The sequence below is a fragment of the Pelophylax lessonae genome (assembly GCF_965119305.1).
Source record: "Pelophylax lessonae genome assembly, chromosome: 12".
In the NCBI taxonomy this organism is placed as follows: Eukaryota; Metazoa; Chordata; class Amphibia; order Anura; family Ranidae; genus Pelophylax; species Pelophylax lessonae.
The window spans coordinates 58,667,116-58,688,683 of NC_138779.1; the positions used below are offsets into that span (position 1 = coordinate 58,667,116).

A 21,568-nucleotide genomic window follows, 5' to 3' on the forward strand; every position below is an offset into this window, starting at 1 on the left:
CTGGCCTCTAGATAGGGGATCTCCTGGCAGCCTGGGATCTCTCCATTCCCTGGACTCGTTCAGCTGTCCTGACTTTCTCAGTTCTAGGGGTGAGGAATCTCTCCAACATGGAGTGTAATCTCTTGTGGGTATCACCTCTCTTAATGGGAGCACACCTGTCACCTGGCCAGATCACACATATGTGGAAAGGTGCAGTGTGGTGCGGGTGCAGAAAACAGAACTGTATTAAAACTGAAGTTCGGCAATACACAACAAGCCTTGGGGGAAGGCAACCTGACTGGAGATCTCACAGGATATAACAGCAATGAGTAGTAGCAGAAGGTCTCAGGTCTTGGGACAGTGTCTGTCCCAAGGGAGGAATGCAGTTTGGCCGGTCTGTACCCAAGCAGGGAGGCTTCCAGGTAGGATGGCTTGCCCCTGCACTTTCACTACTCATCTGGAACCTCTCGCTGATGCCAAGTACTGTCCCTGACAGATGGGTGACCTGTCCCTACTCTTGCCACACGCAAAATGCATGCCAAACCCAAGGAGAAAGAGTCTTAAATAGACTCTGCTTGACCCAAGATGGCCACAAAAGTCACAATGGGTGCCAGCATCCAACCGGATGCTGCCTCTCTGTGACCAGGGAAAGCATAGCGGAAATAGGTTCCTCTCAACTTCCTCTTCCACCTGCATTGCCACTGTGGATGAGTTCCAAATACAGTGGAGAAATTAGACTGCACCTGTCTACACATCTCTACTGACAGGGCTGCTGAGCTATATCCAGGCTTTGCTTATAACGAGCATGCACACCTGCACGTCCACACAACCTACAGGTCTCAGGTAAGACCTGGACACAGGATTGAAGGCTTTGTCCCATATAAGACACATTGAAGTCTTCAAGCTCCTGACCCTGATCTGGGATTACAAATCCCAGATAACACTGACAAGCCATTCTTCTCCAGTCAGAAACAAAACTCTGGAGTACTGTATTCTGCATTAGTGTGAATCCTGTGTTTCTATCCTCACACAGTGGCAGGGCCTAGAACTATCACTATATATACTGTATATATATATATATATATATATATATCTTTAAGGCCCCGTTCACACTGGGGCGATCCGACTTCCCCAGGCGACCACACAGGTCGCGGCGCGCTGCTCGCACCGCGACCTCGGAGCGGCCGGCACGGACTTCATAACATTGAAGTCTATGCAGGTCGCTCCGGGTCGCCCCAAAGAAGCTCCGGACCCTTTTTCTAAGTCGGAGCGACTTGTGTCACTCCTATTAGAACGGGTCCATAGCTTCTGTATGGCAGGCGACCTACGGCGACCTGTCAGGCGACCAGGTCGCCTGACAGGTCGCCCCAGTGTGAACGGGGGCTAACAGTCTTAACTCTTTTGGGAAGGCTGTCCACAAGGTTTAGGAGTGTCTATGGGAATGTTTGACCATTCTTCCAGAAGTGCATTTGTGAGGTCAGGCACTGATGTGGACAAGAAGGCCTGGCTCGCAGTCTCCGCACTTATTCATCCCAAAGGTGTTCTATCAGGTTGAGGTCAGGACTCTGTGCAGGCCAGTCAAGTTCCTCCACCCCAAACTTGCTCATCCATGCCTTTTGTGGACCCTGTTTGTGCACTGGTGTGCAGTCATGTTGGAACAGGAAGGGGCCATCCCCAAACTGTTCCCACAAAGTTGGGAGCATTAATATTGTCCAAAATGTCTTGGTATGCTGACGCCTTAAGAGTTCTTTTTACTGGAACTAAGGGGTCAAGCCCAACCCCTGAAAAACAACCACACACCATAATCCCCCCTCCACCAAATGATTTGAAACAGTGCACAAAGCAAGGTCCATAAAGACACGGATGAGCGACTTTGGCTGGCCTGAGTCCTGACCTCAATCGGATAGAACACCTTTGGGACGAATTAGAGCGGAGACTGCGACCTGACCTCACAAATGTGCTTCTGGAAGAATGGTCAAACAATCCCATAGACACACTCCTAAACCTTGTGGACAGCCTTCCCAGAAGAGAAGCAGCTGTTATAGCTAAAAAGGTTGGGCCAACTGAGGATTGAACCCTATGGAATAAGACTGGGATGCCATTAAACAAGTGTGTGTGTAAAGGCAGGTGTTCCAATACGTTTGGTAATATAGTGTGTATATATATAAATATATATATATATATACACAGTATATAGTATATGTGTTATACACACACACACATATCTGCACAGAAAGCAACAATGTAAAAGTAACAAGAGACCTCTAATTTTACAGTTGGTATATTCCTTTAATTATAAGCGTATGTTGCTCTGGTGTCTGGAGGCATCATACACGGGGTTACCAGCAATTACAAGCTAGCTGTTAGTCGCTGTGTAATTGCATTCATTTGTCTAAATTAGAGCTCCCCGCTGACTGGCTGGGTTTATGAATTCACCAACTATTATCATCCTAGGAATTGGGAACACAACTTGTGTAAGCAAACCCATCCATGCAGGAGAGCTGTCTGCGGCGGTGGAGATTAGCGTTGAGCTGCACTCTATTCCCTTAATGGATTCCGGCTTCCCTGGTTAGATGGTAATAAGGCAGCCTAGGTTAATAAATTCTTAAAATAACACTAAAAGAAAACAAAAATGTCTGTGCCTAATTGTGTGTAGTACAGGCATATTTACACTAGATACACTGTTTCATTGCCTCTTTGTAGAATTGGTTTATAAATTTGTGGCTTGAGATCTTGTATTTTTACCTTCTCTAAATTTTGTTTGATCTTTATTGCGTAAAGTGCCTCTGTGGTCTGCCTAAAACAAAAAGCACACTAACTCATTGGCTGTACCGAAGCCATAGATATTTACCACACTCCCTGTTGCCCGAATCTACTGCTGAACCCCTGAGAAAATCCTATAAAAATACTGACTTTCTGAAATGTGGTATTTCCACCTGACTAACTACAAACCCCACCTGCTTATGAGAGTGCTTGGCTTGGCAATAGATCACTCAGGTACCAAACCCTAGGTGGTGAAAAGTTGGGATGGGAAGTACACAGAAATGGGTTAATACCAGATGGGGCCCTAGGCAAGGTGGCATTTTTGACCCCTATCTCTTCAATGGACATTGATAAGGATTACTATAGGCACAGAGAAGCCACCCTATTTGATTGTTTTGTTGCCCCATCAGACATCACTTGCCTACAAGTCCATCTTCCCTTTTGAAGGGACAAGTATGTAGCCCATATCTAGCCCATATCATAGCCCTGTTGTAGCCCATATCTAGGGACAGGGTTGTCTTCTACTTTGTTCCCTTTAGAGGTCTTTACTTCCCTTCCTTACAAAAAGTAACAAGGAGGGGTGGAGTCAGGAAGTGTGTGACTCGGACCTTGTGGGATCCCTAGGGTCTGCTTTGCAAAGAATTACGTGAACTAACTGGAAATAGCCTTCCCCTCCTAGGGATTGCCAACTGCTCAATGCTAAGTGGGACCTGCCGGAAAAGCTGAATAACTCCATTGTTAGAATACCCTGTGAGTGGGCAGAACACATAAAATGAGTGGTCATTATATGTGGAACAGTACTAAAATGTACTTTTAATAACCAGGTTGAAATAGATTGTTTGCATTGCAAAGATAATATACTAGGAAGAAGTGGACCGAGTCTCTGTATTTCAGTGAGTGCACGTTGATCTATACATGGAAAGTGAATATGGAGACTGGCTCGGCTAGAAAACCAGTGGTGGTTTGGGGAAGAAGAATCGGACACAGCTTGGCGGTGGTGACAGGTCCCCTGTCTGGACCACATACCTTACACCTGGTGACCCTGGTGTTATTTGGGCTTGGTATTTGGCGTGACCCTCATGGACCTTGTAACGGCTACCCAGGTGGTGAGAGGGTATCAGCCGTTGGAGACGTCCTTTTTCCTGGCAAGTCCTTGTGTAGTAATGGAGTAGTATAATCCCAACCATAAGATCCAAGAGGGGAGTCAGGTTCAGCTGTTGAACGACCGGGTAATAATGCAGTAAAATCCCCCTCCAGAAACGAGACGCGGCTACTTTTTAAAGGGTCAAGAAAAAGAACTCTTTATTACAACAAGAATACAGGCTTTTATACACCTGGGGAGTATATCAGACACTACTTAAACAATGTCCCGGCATCCACCCAGACAAATAGGTAAGGTCATTACCACACTTAACAAAAGCTGCCTCAGCCCAAATCAATATAATGTAGACAAAAGTGCATCGTTAATCAGCAGACATTCCGTCTCTAGGCTGACCATACCTTGACTTCATGGAATGTCCATATTAGGAGTCACTTCCTGGGGCTCACAGTGCAAAGAGAGATATGATAGCAGGGAGTGTAAATAACCGAATGGTTGCTGGGAAATCCTTCACACACATGAACCAGGTAAGCACAAATATTCTCTGTCAAAGGTAAGGTTCTGTTACAGACCTGACCTGCAACCACAGGGTCAAGACCCCCTACAACTCAGTTCTGGTGTGGAACTGAGAGTTTCCTTATGTAGCAAGGTTCCCAGGCTTGTGGCCTGATGTGGGTCTGCCATTAGAACCGGTACTCTCTCCAGCCCATGTGAGCTGCGGCCCTGGGTGTGATAACTGAAGCAGCGACAACTCCGGCATCTTTGTTTGTGGTTTTTATTTGATTTAAAGGGGATGGGAGAAGGGAATGAGTGGGATACTCCTTGCGGCTCAAACTAATTACTTGGACCATGTTACTGAAAAATGCCCATTGGCGCTTCCTCGATGCCAGCCGGAGCCAGCCAACGCTCACTGACTCTGAGAACTCTCTGTGTAACCGAAGAAGTGTTGAATCCCCGACTTATAATCCTGTAGATCCAAAACTGAGAGCTGTAGAACTCATGACACTGCTGTGCTGTGAAAGTCACTAAATACTGTCCCCCTAAATACTGGTACAGCTTGAGGTAGCATCTTGTAGAACGTTGTGTAACTGTCGCTTCACTGACACTCTCTGTACAATTCAGGGCCCAGACTGGCGGTATCCCCTTTACAACTTCAGGGTCCTCTACCTAGGCACCCCCTTTACAGCTAGCTGACACTGGATCCCAGAATCTCTTCCGGAGTGGTCCCCTCTAACACTTCAGGCGAACCCCCAGGGGCAATCCTCAGTACTCACGACCTGTGTAGGCTTTCCTGGGACTGGACCCCTCTCTCTCCGCAGGTTCTCGGCACACCGGATCCCCTCAGCTCAACTCAGCACTCTCTGGATACTCAGGCGACACCCCGAGACCTCCACCTTCCTCAGACAGGAGGAGAGACAGCCGCACTCTCCTTCCTGGGAATCTGCTCCCGCCAAAGACAACCTGTCACGCACTTCCCCCCAACGTATACCCACTGCCAGAATCCTTTGCAGCCTAATCTGCCTTCTGGGGTAGTTACAAGCTGGGATGTGTCCCCTGATTGGGCTTCCCACACTGCTCTATGAGAAACCTCTTACAGGAGCCAGTGGGGATACTTCGCCCCTCTGCAGGCACATCTGGAAGTCCTGACACCCTACCTAACAAATCACATCCCTACTGTTAGGCAGACAAGGCCCACTATATATTTTACCTAGCACCTACCTGTAGGGTACTACACCTAAAAGGCCTATTGGCTAAAAAAATGGGAGCCAGAGGGTTGAAGTCAGGGTCTCAAGGTCTGCCTAGATTATATTTACTGTAGGCCCTAGGCAGGAACTGCCTAAACAACCTGCCACCAGAATGGGAAAGGGGGGGGGGGTGCCAGGTGGGTGCACAGCTTTAAGGAAATGTACCACAATTCCTGGTTTACTGCAGGAAAATAAAGGTCGTAACTGGGCCCCCAAACATCCACCAGGCCCTTAACTCATGCCAAAGTTACCCTGTGCATGATCCAGTTCTTGTAGTACTACATTTTTCATCCTGCACAGGAAACCATTGCCCAATGCCTGGCAAAACACACCTCCGAGGCACAATTAATAATAATAATGTAAAACATGAAAAATAATTTTAGGTAAAGTAAACAATACTGATTCCAAATAAGCAATACAAAAGTACACCAAACCTGACAGCCACCTGACCCCAAAATGTTTGGTCCAGAAGCCTGAATTTTAAAGTAAAATAATATTTTTTATTTTCTGGAGAATTTCTATTCTCGAATGTCAAATTATAGTGACTGCAGAAGCGTTGGCGAAGGCTGGATGGTTGGGCGGTTTACGAAGGCAGATTATTTCTCTCTGGGGTTCTGTAAACCCCTCTTTGATGGCTGCTGCTGACATTAAGAAAAAAATCTATTGAAAATCCTTATCTTTGGGATTAAGTGCTTTGCAGGAAAGATAGAATCGTCTTCACAAATGACTTCTAGAAGGGTCAGTAATTGATCCAGTGGATGGACGGGACTTATTCCTGGGTGATATTTCATTTTGTTGGGTGCAAGTACATCACTAACTCAGCCAAAAAGAAAATAAAGTAAACGAGACCTAGCTTACGGATGTCTTAAGGGGGGTTTCAGGGAGGAGTAGGTGGCCGCAGTCTGAAAAGAAAATACATTTTCCAAGCTAGTATTATCACTTTTCTTATATGGCCCATCATTGCTTTGGTCCGTTATCCCACTCTAAGGGCTTATTTGCATCTTTGGTGTGCGTTAACATGGCATTCAGGCAGCTCATTAAAATGAATGGGCTGCCAATGTACCAGAAAGTAGCAGGGATAATATATGTCATTCTAGCCTAGGCCAGAAATCAAAATGCGTGGGGAAGGGTCCCAAAAAAAAAAAAAAAAGATTACCCCCCCAAAAAAAAAATAATATTCAATCCAAATCTCTTCAATTCACTGGGAGTGATCTTGCTGCCTGGACTCTACCCACACAGGTCATACAATTTCATTACAAAAAATATAACCAATAAAAAAGATTGATTGGATGTTTACCTTATTTCCCCCATCATTTCCTGATGGAAGTATTTAGGCAGGTCACAGTTCAGGCAGGTAGCACAAAGAGGGGCAGTGACCATAAAGAATGTGCAGATCCCGAGAAAGTGATCACACGTTTAAGGCCAATTTTCAACGCACATTACATGCTTTTCCTGCGTTGTGATGCCACTCATTTTAAATGGGTTGTTTAAAGGGGGTTTTTATTTTACACGTCACCTCAGTGACGCAGTGCACATTTAATGCGGTGTACCACGACATATAGCAACACACCATAGTGTGCTATAGAGTGTTGCGTTACAAAATTTGTGGCACTTCCCATTTTCAGAACATTCTGAGATACTCACATCAAGGGTCCCAGGAGACAATTGGGTACCCTACTGGCTTGCTGGCTTGCATCATTATTGAGGCTGGCTTTCTATTCATGGTTGTTCATATGAGTCACCACAGGGCCAATACACTACCCAGAAGAGACAGCCAACCCCCCTTGGTGAAGATAGAAGAAGATGGTGGCATGGGTGCTGCGGTGAAGAGGCAGATCCTTAGGGAACACCATTGGATCACCAGGCTTATAAGTATGGTTTTGGGGAACAATCGACCCATACAGGTAAGGAAGGGGAGGTTAAATTTCTCTTTAACAGCAATAGAGAAAAGTCAGGTCACAATTCTAGATAAATAATAATAAAGTACAAGTGATGCCAACCTTGAACCTATTACAAAATTGTATGCCAGCTGCCCACTAACAAAACAGTGAATACGTGCAGTAAGGCGCTATTCCTATTTGTGCAAAACAAAATTTTTCACCTATTCTTTCCTTTTCTCTTTCACTTCTTCTTCCTTTCTCCTCCTTCCATTTTTCCTCTTTATTTTTATTTACCAACAATGCTATATACTGAATGGCTTTATGCTTATACCCTTTTGTTGGATGGATTTCCTCACTTACAATATAGCTGTTTCGGTGTTCCTACCAATATTTCATAATGTGCTGGATGTAAACACTGATACTATAGTTGGTTCTCCATTTTGTAATTTTTAACGACGTCTTACTGTTAAAAAACAATCCAAATGATTGAAACAGGAAACAAAATTTTCCATGGTATGTGATATCAAACCTGTTACACAAAAGCAATACAAGTGGGATATACAATCAATATGTTAAAGCGATTGTTACCTCAACATTTTATTTACCTAATATGTGCCTGCTGCACCATGTACTTGTATGAGAAACTATCCTGTTCTCTTTGTATTGCTTCCTTTATGAGAAATTCCTGGTGTTCCTGTCAGTCTCTCTGCTTTTCTCTGATAAACTGACCACACTAAGCAGGAGAGCACACTGTGAATGTTTTGATCCTTGAGATGTAAGTCCAAGAGTCTTTTAAAAGTAGCCATACTCCCTGCAGTAACTACCACATGTGGTAGAGAATTCCATAATCTTGTAGCCCTTACAGTAAAAAAAAACCCCTGCGTAGCCTAAGGTTAAATATCTTCTCCTCTAATCGCATTGTATGGCCACGTGTCCTGATGCATTCGTTGCGACTGAACAGTTTTTTTCTATGCTGAGATCACTATCATGTCCCCTCTCAGACGTCTCCTTTCCAGGGAGAATAAATCAAGCGCTTGTAAGCGCTCTTCGTAATCAAGATTCTCCAATCCCCTAATCAGTTTAGTTGCTCTCCCCTTGACTCTCTCCAGCTCCATCACATCCCTTTTGAGGACCAGCGACCAGAACTGGACAGAATACTCCAGATGTGGTTGGACCAGTGATTTATAAAGTGGAATGATTATAGTTTTATCTCTGGAATACATCCCCTGCCTTATGCAAGCTAATATTCTGCTGGCTTTGGCAGCTGCAGCCTGACATTGCATGCTATTACTAAGTCTATCTTCCACTAAGACTCCCAGATCTTTCTCCGTTTCTGATTCCCCTAGGGGTCCCCCCCCAAAGTGTATTGGGCGTTTATGTTTTTAGTCCCCAAGTGCAATACCTTACACTTCTCCACATTAAACCTCATTTGCCATGTAGTTGCCCACTCTGTTATTTTGTTCAGGTCATTCTGTAAGATATCTGCCTCACGATGTGAACTTATTGCCCTATTTAATTTTGTGTCATCTGCAAAAACTGATATTGCAGATGACACAATTATTCCTCAATGCTATTTATGAATAAGTTAAACAAAATTGGTCCCAGGACTGAGCCTTGGGGGACCCCACTTACCACCCCAGACCAGTCTGAGTACGCGTTATTTATTACCACCCTTTAGACACGCCCCTTTAACCAGTTTTGTATCCAAGAGCAAACCTTGTGGTCGATGCCTGCAGATCTTATTTTCTAAATTAGGCATTTGTGGGGAACTGTATCAAATGCCTTAGCAAAATCCAGGTACACCACATCCACTGGTCTCCCCCTATCTAGCTCACAGCTCACCTCCTCGTAGAATGTTAACAGATTGGTTTGACAAGAACGCCCTTTTGCAAACCCGTGCTGATTACTACTGATGATGTTGTTCTCTTTAGCAAACTCTTGGATATAGTCCCTTATCATTCCTTCAAGAAGTTTACATACTATTGATGTCAGGCTGACCGGCCTATAATTTCCCGGGACAAGCCTCTGCCCTTTTTTGAATATTGGTATTGTGTAAAGATGGTTGGGGTATCAGGAGGCTAGAGGGAGTAGTCTGACATCAAATTGGTCATTCTCCTACCCTTTTCTGACCTGCAGCCATAGACCTTGATTGGTTAAAACTTGCTGATTTATTGCTCCTCAGGGGACTTTAATTGACAATTAATTTGTTCATTTATATAGTGAAAATAACAACAGCCTTACGTTTCTTGTCTGATCCATTTTCTGCTGATACCAGTTACCCCCAAAAACTCATTTGGTTTACTGTGGTCTATTTTTTGTCTGTGTATTATATCTACTTCAGCCGAAATGTCTGAACCCAGGGTGTCAGAGTTGTCAGGAAACTGGCAAGGTTTGGGCAATCATTGGGGTACAGTATCTTTAAGCAGCCCTCGTTTGCGGGTAGCGCTACACACATAAGACATATTTTTTTTTATTTTTGGTTAATGGTGGACACTTTTGAAGTTTATTGTAGGGAAAATGAGGGATGGCGCTCAGATGTGCATGATATTAATGAATGACCCCAATGTGGACTCAGATGTATAGTCTCATAAGGATTTATTAGATGGATCCAATATTAAAAACAATATGAAGGATAAATTTAATACAGTCCTACCGCTCCTAGAAGCCTCTGTGTCTCCTCACTGGTTATGTAAAAAACCTTGATAGGTTCGTGGGGACCTGATGATAAGTACAGAGGGTCGTGGCTGGCAGATGGGATGACGGATGAATCGACAGCTGGAGGGCTCGAACGGTCTGGTATGCGGCCGCCTTCCTAGACCGGAGCCTCTGCGATGAGCTCCCTTGGTGCCTGCCGTGAGCACCGGAGGCGCACGCTGATGACGTCACCTCGCAGGACCGGAAGTCCGTGGATGAACGGCCGAGGAGTCACCCGGAAGCCGAAAAGGGCGGAGGACTGGGCGTGTTTGCTTCTATGGAGCCTCCCGATTGCCACAACGACATGTTTCGCTACAACTGTAGCTTTGTCAAGTACTTTTGAAGTTTATGTTAACACTTCAATATATATTTTGTTGATCAAATGTTTTGGTATAAATTTTATATAATATTTGTGGAAGAGCGCTTAACTTTTTGATTATATAACCAAATTATATTGCTTTTGTGTAACAGGTTCAATACCACATACTAAGGAATATTTTGTTTTGCACAATACTGAATGTATTATTTTACAAGTAGGAGTAGTGCCTTACTTCACTTAGGTCACAATTCTAGTTGTACAGCCTGGCAGAGCTTCGTAAATTTTAGGACCAAATGGACAGTAATACAAATCATGTGGTAAGTTAAAAGGAATAATTCACCTTTACCAAAAAAAAAAAAGGCAGATAAGGGATGTCCGTAGATGAAAACAAGCTGTGCAGCTTTACCAAAAATTGAACAAAGCCCTTCTAAGGTGTAGGCCATTTATGTACCTCATAAAGCCTGACCTGAAAGCACCCAGGATGTTGCTAAGAGAGGCCCATCTAATACTGTTCACCTTCACCAACACAGCAGCACACTCCGGTGTGTCAAACCTCCTCAAATACTATTTCTCTCCCCTAAAGCAGTAGCTCTGAGCTCAGAGTTAAAGAACTCACTCCTTTGATGGTGAAGTGGAGTGGTAATGACTGAGCCCCATTTATCAATGTCCTGGGAGTATTCCATTCAGGCTTCAGGTGGTATGTAAATGGCTTAAACCTAAAACAAGGGCATTTTTCAACTTTAGTCAAAGCTGCACATTTTGTTTTAATCTATATATACCCCCATCTGCATAGGCAATTTTCAGATAAAGGCGAACTATTGCTTTAAACAAGCCCCATATACACTATATTACCAAAAGTATTAGGGTGCCTGTCTTTACACACGCATGAACCTTAAAGAGGAAGTAAAGTCCCTAAAAAAAAAAACGAGAAAAAAAAAGCCCTGTAAAGAGAAAGGCATAATGAGCTAGTATGCATCGCATACTAGCTCATTATGAAGTACTTACCTTAAAACGAAGCCCCCGCCGTGCCACCCACTCAGCGACAGGACGGCCGACATGTCCGGCCTTCCTGCTTCCGGGTTCGCGTCCTCCGGCCATCTGATTGGCCGTAGGCGTGATTACATCACTCCCGCACGTGCGCGCGGGAGCCACCGTTCACGGCACTGGGCTCTGAAGGAACGGCACGGGTGGCCGTTCCTTCAGAGCGCATGCGCCGATGGCATCATCGGCTGCATGCACTGTAAATATCTCCGAAATGGTGCATGTTTAGGAGATATTTATAGCACCTATAGGTAAGCCTTAATATAGGCTTAGCTATAGGTAAAAGTTTGTGAAGTGGGTTTACAACCTCTTTAATGGCATCCCAGTCTTAGTCTGTAGGGTTCAATATTGAGTTGGCCCACCTTTGCAGCTATAACAGCTTCAACTCCTCTAGGAAGGCTGTCCACAAGGTTTAGGAGTGTGTCTATGGGAATGTTTGACCATTCTACCAGAAGCGCATTTGTGAGGTCAGGCACGGATGTTGGACGGGAAGGCCTGGCTCACAGTCTCCACTCTACTTCATCCCAAATGTGTTCTACTAGGTTGAGGTCAGGACTCTCATCCACATCAGTGCCTGACCTCACAAATTTGCTTCTAGAAGAATAGTCAAATATTCCCATAGACCAGCCTTTTTCAACTAGGGTGCCTTGAGGTTTCTTCAGGGGTGTCTTGGCAAAATGCCAAAAAACTGTTTAAAATTTGTATACAAGCCAGTGGGTGGATGAAACCTGACTTATAGTTACACAAAGCCACAGGTTTTCATTGTACACCATTACAATCTGCTAGCTGCCAACCTCCTAACGACCAATGACATCATCATTTGATAAGGAGAATGTCAGTTGACTGCAAATCATCTTTATTTGACCATCTCTTGCCTCTCTCCATCAGCTTTGAGGTCTCATTAGCTAAGTGATGGAGAAATATTGAGGGAGAGGAAAAACATTGGAATACTAGTCAGTACCAGTTTGCAAAAGTGTATTTGCTTTGGAAGAATAAATCACCTCTAATGTTGGGTGTACTATGTGTATTGATGTTGATGAATTATGTAAAACTATTAGAATAGCTGTTACATTTTAGAATAGGCTGCCTCCAGATTGTCTAAAATTTGGAGGGTGCCTCGAGATTGTCCATAATTTTAAAGGGTGCCTTGACTAAAAAAGGATTGAGAAACACTGCCATAGACACACTCCTAAACCTTGAGAACAGCCTTCCCAAAATAGTTGAAGCTGTTATAGCTGCGGGGGGCAACTCAATATTGAACTCTACGGACTAAGACTGGGATGCCATTAAAGTTCATGTGCATGTAAAGGCAGGCGTGACAATACTTTTGGTAATATAGTGTATATAGCCCTGCCTCTAGTACCAGTTGCAGTCAAGAGCTGATATACCCATGTCATGCATATACTCCTGAGGAAGTGGCAATATAAGTCCATGAAACGCGTCGAGTCTGCTTGATGTTATGACTGTACTCTATCAACTTTTTACTCTGCTAAATGGCACCATGTTGGTTTTATATGAACCTGGATTTGGGGACTTCTTACGAGCTCTGTATTATATTGATTTTTACATTATGCATTTATATGTTTGTATACTCTATGTGTAACAATAAATGTGCCATTATTGACCTGCCAGTTGTGTCGTGTCTCTCATCTAAAGTCCCAAACCCCCCCCCTTTTTTATTCTGTATTCCAAGTGTGTTTTTAGCAGTTTGCCTGGAGTTTAGCTTTAAATCTGCTTTCTCAATGACTGCAGTGTGTGTGATGATGATTTAACTCAGATTTCTTAGACTCAATAAAAATTTGATTGGAAAATAAAACTTTTTGTTTTATCTGATTGTTTTACAAAGTTTATGTTGTCTTTGATTCATCTTCATATAGCGAGAAATAATCAAAAGATTTCTGTTTTGTTTTATCAGAACACTTTAACACTTTATCACTTTGAAATTAAATAGGGAGGTGCGCGGTGGTTTGACACAGAAAGAAGTCACAGCTGTAAGATAAAATTCGGAGAGATTTAATAACGATTGTACCCCGTGTAGGCAGCCCTGCGGTTTATCACATGTTAACAAGCGCAGACATTGACGAGAGGCGATCATTGGAGATGATTGCAGCCTGTCTGCCGCCTCTGCTTCGACAGATACACTGCGGTGACTTACAACTGATGTCCCCGCCAAGTAGAATCACCGTCTGGCACTCTGGCAAATTTTTACGCTTTTCTGGATTTGATGCCGTGTAATTTCACAAATTAAAATGTCACCAGGCATCCGGGTTGTAAACTAAATATTTATATAAACGCGGTGTAATGGCCGGATAATGCAGAGAGAAAGAATGCACTAGGGACACAGGGGGATCTGATGACCTTTCCAGGTTTTTGGAGAGAAGGAGGATAATACGAATAATGATAGCTTGTGAGCGTTGGGGGAAGGTAGGCTAGAGGGGAACTCCAATCACAGAAAAAAACCTTCTCTTAATGCATATAATGTGCTGTCTGCCTAACCATAAAATATATTTTTTGAATTCTTTGGTTCTGTCAGATTTTCCCTAAAAAGCATTGCCTTATACTCAGAGACTGCAACGTTTTCCTTGTGGAGTTTCAACTCTTCCTGTAGACTGGCCTTTCTCAACCAGGGTTCTGTGGAATTCTATGGTTTCTCCAAAGGTTGCTAGCTTCCATGAGCAATGAGCAATTTCTGTCACTCAGTTAAGTAACCACTGACACCAGTGATCTGTAAGGGGGGTTCTTCCCATTGACCATACAATTAGGATGCATTCTTCCTCCTGACCATCACACTAATGTACTGTAAGCTGGAGTACCCTTCGACCTGGAAGTTATTTCAAGGGTTCCTCTGTGGTAAAAAGGTTGAGAAAGGCTGCTCTAGACCCATTACTGGACTTTGTATGCTGAAACCAAACATCTGATTGGCAGGGTTAATGACTCTTGATCTAGAGCATAATGTACAGTAAGTCAGGCACAGCACACTTTGTCCTAATGCCCCTCTTTCTGGGTGGGGGACTTTAAAGCCTTGGCCATGTGTATGCAATTTAAGCCATCATAAGGGAGAGTTTCCCCTATGGAGCCTTTTTAGCTCCACTATCAGAAACATCACCACACCACATGCAACATGAGATTAGTGAGGATCTGACCGGTCCTCTGTAGCTCCCTCTAGTTTGCTACTAGTGTGAGTGTAGGTAAATGTATATCCTGACTAATGCCTAAACCTGTGAGTCTTTAACTAGGTCAGGGTTATTAGAGTTCAGGGCAGCATGACTCATGCAGACAGCCCTCTGGTGCCTCCCTATGGTTCTGGAAAGTTGGAGAACATTCTGGAAACTAGAAGGCGGAGGCTAGGGGGGCTGTTCTGTATATCAAGGGGAGCTTAGCCAATCCCCAGGAGGTGGGCTTGGTAGGGGACTATGTGAGCCCTTAAACAGCAATGAGTCATGCTGGAGGGGGAGAGTCAGGTGGATGATGGAGATGCAGTGCTGAGGAGACTGTTTGGAGTGGAGTGCTGTTTGTGGCCCTTGAGGCAAACCCCCTAGTCTAGGGGGTGTGCTCTGCTTTGGGCACACCCCCTAGACTAGGGGGTGGGCTCTGCTTTGGGCAAGGGCTCGGGTGCTGGCCTGGGAGGATCCTGACAACAGGAAAAGCTTGAAAAAAGTCTTATCTGAGAGACAGCAGGAACAAGGAGGACAGTGTGAGTACTACAGCACGGTGCAGGGATTTACTCGGGAAGAGACTGCCACATGGAGCAGGTCTTTCTGGAAGATAGTGGTGTGCCTAAATCTTCCCTACCTTGCCCTGGGAGATCTCCAGAGTCAGTCGGGTAGACTGGTGAAGAAGCAGCAAGTGAGGCTGGTGAAAAGGCAGCTAGGTAGGCTAGCATTTGCTGCAGTGGTAGAGCTGGGACCAGTGTCTACAGGGGAGTTGGAGGTACTCCAAGATGCAGTTCACAACACATTGTGCTACTTTCCAAAGGGACTGTAGCAGATCAAACAGACTGTTAGCTACTAAAGAGGAATCAATTGGAGTTGTAGAGGATTAATTGGAGCTGTATATAAGGAAGTTGTCCCTGGTTTTGTTACTTTTAAGTTGCACATCCCATAATTCCTATCCCAATCCAAGTTATTAACCCCTTAATAAAAACACAAAACAAAGCTCAAGGACTGTTCCCTGTGTTTGGATGAAAGCTGAAGCTATTGTGTGCCTGGCTGTCCAGCAGTGGGGAACCCTGTCATTTGCAACCCATACAGGGGTAGTGGTACATCTCTTTAAATACCTTTATAAGCATCTGCCCTATTTGGTGACCAAGCAGGTTATTACTGAATGATGCACAAATTGAGGTAGGATGCCTCCTTTACCATTTACCCTTAACCTGAACTTACATTGAGCATTAACAATAATTCAATTCCATAACCCTCAGCGAGCAGACCCTGTACAGGCAAGTGGGATTAGAACACAAAGCTGGCCTGAGAACCCTAATGTAACCTAGACTGTATCTGATTACTGCTGTGGAAATTCTTCATTTGTTGCTGCTGTATTATCCTTCTGCAGTGTGGACATAGTTAAACTCAATATTCATTAATGCAGAGGTGCAACAGCCATCTTTAGGGAGACCAGTTTGTATAGTTGGTCTATGGAGTGTCTCCAGGGAAGGGGTAGCCATCTTGGCTGGGCTTAGAGGACACTAATTGGCTGATGCAATGGAGCAAGGGGACAGTGAACTGGGCTGCTGGAGAAAGGAAGCTACATTGTGCCACCAGCCAGCAGAATGCAGGGAGGATTCCACTGGTGCGGGCTATGTGCTGCTGGAACCATTTTCCAGTGCTGAGCAATTGAAACAATACACTGAAAGGAGTGAGAGCCACCAAGAATTGGGGCAAATTGTCACAACCTAGTCTGCTAGAGGTTAACATCTAGGTGTAACGATAGGGGATAAATTCTGCAAAATGTGTTTTAAGAGATTACAGATTTTGGGCTTTGCAAATAGGTAATTATGACAATATGCATATAAGTATAGAGCAATCATAACCATAAATGGGGTAACAAATGGAAAAGTGTGACAATATTCCGGCAACAAATGGGCTATCGTTCCGATGCACTAAGCTCATTGCAATATCTAGTGTCACATTCCCAGCTAACTGGGGATGTTCTTCACAAAAGCAGGTCCCGTATAGTTAAAAGGAGCTTCTAAAACCCTGAGGAGCTATTTCATTTTGCCCTGTCAATTGACTCCAAAGCTTCTTGCTAAAATTACAAATTTTGGCCAAAATGTCCTGATTTTCACCCAAATATTTGTGAAGCCAGTTTTCTCATTCCTAGTATGGATCCAGAGTGGGTGAACAGTAAGTACACAGCCAACTTTTTCAGCAGCAACAGTCAAAACCACAAGCCAGCAACAATAGGGCCAAGTTGGTTCGCACTGGTAGACATGGCAGTGGTGTAGAACGTTTTTCTGTACACGGCAATGTGCTACTGAGTACCGTGTGGGGGGCTGAGGGTCGCTACTGGTAGCCCTTCTGTACTAGGCCTTGGTGTTTGAAATATAGAAATCTGCAGTCATGAACATGGACTTGCCAGCTGGGGCTGTTCACCTGTGACAGTCAAAGGACCCATTGACCAAAAATGATTGACTTAAAGGAGATGTACAGCCAAAGCTTGTTTTGCTGTACATCTCCTATAGATCACAGGAGTGCAGTCCGTTCTGCACCACTGTGACTCGTTTTCAGCAGAGAGCGGGCTGAAGTCCACTCTCTGCTGACACCGCAGGTGTCGGTCTAGGCAGCACGTCATCATGACCGGGGAGTTGGGATCTGCAAGGTGCCTGGACCGACACCCGGCTCAGCCTCTCAGCAAGCTGCTAAGAGCCTGAGCCGGCTGCTCTCCGCCCCTCCACGGCCCAGCACTCCAATGAGCAAGGAGGGAGCAGAGCAGAGAGCTGCTGACTGACAGTCGGGGAGCTGTCAGAACCGAGCGATCAGCAGTGTTCGATCGCTCGGTTCTCAGTGTAGAGGCGCTGGGGGACAGATGCAGCATCGGACTGATACTGCATCCACCTAGGTAAGTATATATAGGGGAAAAAAATCAAACCCATACTTCTCTTATAAAGGTCGATAGTTTCTGTACATTTACAAACTGCTGTCAGGGCAGTGGAGGGAATAAAGACAAGCTCACTCCCTCCTCTCCAGAGTTATTAATAACAAATTAAAATAATAGGGGTAAGCACGCTCAGTAACAACCCACCTTTGTGGTGTTTCACCCGCTCCTTTTGATTTGACCGCCTCTGCGTCTTGTGTTTGCGTCCTTTCGTATGCGTTCCCGGCGGCTGGTTTTCCCTCTGATTATAAGGAAGTTCAACATTTTGCAATCTGTCTTGCTTCAGAGCCCCGGACTGCCCATTGTCCCCCACTTGGAGCAAGGAACCCCTAACCTCCTCTCCACCGTGAGTCCTCTCCTTCTTGGGCAGCCCTGACCTCCTATGAGGCCTGTCGTGGTGCTGATGGAACCAGACATCCTCGTCGTACTTGTCGGAGACTCTCCGGCGCTTGGCTCTGGGCTCGAGCGCATAAGCACCGATCAAGGCATTCGTAATTAAAACCAACAGGAGAAGGCAGCTGTAGAAAGACACCATTCTTCAGAACTCTGCACCTGTAAAAACATCACAACATGAGTGTAATTAACAAGGACGCCACGACAAAAAGATAACATCTGCTTTTTAACAAATTGCAAATCAATTAACGTCTTTTCACCGTGAGCCGTGACGGAGATGAAAAGAAGCGAGCGGATTACAAACAGACAAGACTAGAGGGAAGGCACTTTCTGATACTGAGAGAAATTAAAGGAAGCGTGGCTTTAATCAAGACATATTATGCGAAGAGCGGGGAAGTTATTCCACTAGTAAGAAGGCAGCAAGAACCGCACTAAATGAACAACATACTCCAGACAAACTCAAAATTTTTGAAATACTCTATATGTTAATATATATGTGGACAGGGCACCCCCTGCAAATGATTGAGTTCAGGTGTTTCCAGTGTTGGGTACTGTTAATACCAGGGCTGGGCAGAGGCAAAAAAAGCACATGTCTTGGGCACCGAGCATTTCCCACATCTGCATCACCAGGCTGTCTCCCCCACTGTGCGGGACTGAGCTGTCAAACTGACAGCTCAGTCTTGCAGATTACATTGGGAGATCACAGATCTCCCTGATATAAAAAGGCCTTGATGAGCAGGTGTCAGCCTGGAGGAGAGGAAGTTCCTAGGCAGGCTGTATTTGCATACGGACTGTCATGGATGATGTCCACATGTGATGCTGAGCCTCCATGATTGAAAGAACTAAAATCCAATAGATGAAAGGGACAAGCCAGGGAAAGTCAGGCTAGGGGAAAAGGGATATATCAGTGTTTCTCAAACTTTTTCAGTTGCAGCACTCTTTAAAGTCTTGAAGCACCATAGTTAAAAACAGGGGACTCCAAACCTTTCAAACAAAGAGCCAGTTTACTGTCCTTCAGACTTTTGGGGGGCCGGATTGTAGCCAATGGGGGTAAAAAATGTTCCCAGGCCCAGCATAAGTGAGACTAACAGTACCTAAGGTGTGGTGTTCAGTTACACAGTGCCTGTGGTCAGTAGGAGGAATATTGCCCCATCGTTGGTGTCGGTGGGAGGAATATTGCCCCATCGTTGGTGTCGGTGGGAGGAATAGTGCTCCATCGTTGGTGTCGGTGGGAGGAATAGTGTCCCATCGTTGGTGTCAGTGAGAGGAATAGTGCCACATCGTTGGTGTCAGTGGGAGGAATAGTGCCCCATCATTGGTGTCAGTGGGAGGAATAGTGTCCCATCATTGGTGTCAGTGGGAGGAATAGTGCCCCATCTTTGTTGTCGGTAGGAGGAATAGTGCGCCATCATTGCTATTAGTGGGATGTATTAGGAATAATGCCCCATCAATAATATTAGTGGGAGGAATCGTGCCCCATCAATGGCATCAGTTGGGGGAATTGTGCGTCACTGTTGGTGTCAGTGTTATGAGTAGTGCCTCAAATCAGTGGGAGGAATAGTTCCCCAAGGGCCAAATTAGGGCTAGCAAAGTTTGGAGACCACTGGTCTAAAATGCAAAAAATGTGAATGTTACTTATTGATAGGAAACCTGAGCCTGGGACAATAGACACAATTGCCTTGATGAAATTAACTCCCCTCTTCACAATTAAAGTTACCTATCACATCCGAGTCCCCTCATTCACATTAGAGGCCCACCATCAGATTAGAGCTCCCCCATACATCAGAGGACTCTATGTATGAGTCGCTCTATCAAACCAGTGTGTCCCCATTACATTAAAGTCTCCGAATCACATCAGAGTCTCTCCAACACCACAGAGCCCCCTTTACATTAGAGGCCCCCAAACACATCAGGGTCCCTATTACATTGGAGACTTCCCTTCAAGTCAGAGGCCCCCATCACATCAGAATTCTCCCCATATATCAGAGGCCCCCTATACATAAGTTCTTCAATTACATCAGAGTCCCCCCATCACCACAGAGTTATCCATCACATAGAAACTGATTACCTAATAATGACAGAGTCCCCAATCGCACAGTCCTCCCAGCCACAGAGTCCTCCAGCCATACAGGCTCCCCAATCTCAGAACCCCTTAATTACACAGTCCCCTGATCACGCAGTTACCTCTTCACAGGCAAGCCCTACATTTTGGCTCCAGTGGTGCAACAGAGAGCAGAAGATGGAGGAGTTCTGAAGGAGGCGGACTTCTGGCTTCTCTTGAATGCTGGGGGTGGCCCTACATGCCGCCTGCCCTAGTCATGCGTTGGCATGCTGCGGGTGAGCCGGTCATCATCACCATAGCAGCAAATGAAGCTGCACCTCCTGGCCTTAGAGTGTCACTGGTTGTTATGGTGCTGGTATCTGGCCTGCCCCCAACATGGCAACACATGACGCTAATCCAAGGCAAATTGGGTCCCATGCTTGCAGCACCCTGGGAGAACTCAGATGGCACCCAGGGTCAAAAACACTGGGCTGGATGATGCTAGATGTCCTACAGCCAGGATATGAGGAACACTATCTGTCTTGCTGTAGCTTTCAGTGCACATTTTGAGAGGTTCACAGTGTGCAGTGAATCAGAGTAAGCAATTTCAGTACAGGGGAGGAGCCTGTACAACTGTGCAAGACTGAAGGGAAGGCGGGAGTTCCGCTTTAATATTTTATGCTTCAACCAGCATGGTAACATTCTGCACATATAACGCAGCTGGTAGGAGAGGGGTGACACATCCAGTCCCAGGGACAGAGAAAATCCCTGGGCTCAGACATTAGTGTGACATTACAGACCATCCTCGACTGGTGTAGAGATGATGTAGAATGTCAGGAAGAAAAATGACCCCACTTGTATTACAGGCCTCATTACAAGACAGCAGGATCATGTCACTACACAGAAACTAAGCGGGCCGTATCCTATTTCATTGTGTTTTACATGCAACGCCGTTACCTGCGCTGAGTATGGCTTCGTATTCCCACATGGACATTCAGCCGACTATTATGTGTGCAGCGTCCTCACCTTCTAGCACTGAAAGTCCCCTACGTGAAGTTTGTACATTCACCGTCTTTCAATTTCTTCTCCTCATTGAAAACCATACTGGTATGTTTATAGGTGTGCGCAGCCTATTGCATTACGGTATGCACTCTAAAGCTCAAACCCACATGCGTGTGCATTCTCACTAAATCTAGAAGATTATTATTATTATTTCCGGTACTTATATAGCGCTGTCAATTTACGCATCGCTTTATATATACATTACACATTCACATCAGTCCCTGCCCTCAAGGAGCGTACAATCTAAGGTCCCTAACTCACATACATAGTAGGGACAATTTTATACAAGATCCAATTAACCTACCAGCATGTCTTTGGAGTGTGGGAGGAAACCGGAGTACCCGGAGGAAACCCACGCAGGCACAGGGAGAACATGCAAACTCCAGGCAGGTAGTGTTGTGGTTGGGATTCGAACCAGCGACCCTCTTGCTGCTAGGTGAAAGTGCTAACCACTACACC

The 21,568-nt window shown here is 45.1% G+C and overlaps 1 protein-coding gene across 1 annotated transcript in view; it reads right to left on the bottom strand.

The window, feature by feature from the left end:
* The window catches only part of DRAXIN (dorsal inhibitory axon guidance protein), a 110,427-nt gene that overhangs the window by 28,999 nt on the left and 59,860 nt on the right, over positions 1-21,568 (bottom strand). The window contains exon 2 of the mRNA XM_082273551.1: positions 17,761-18,165. Within this exon, the coding sequence (XP_082129677.1) occupies positions 17,761-18,148 (388 nt within the window). The 5' untranslated portion in view covers positions 18,149-18,165. The remainder of the gene's footprint in view (positions 1-17,760; positions 18,166-21,568) is intronic.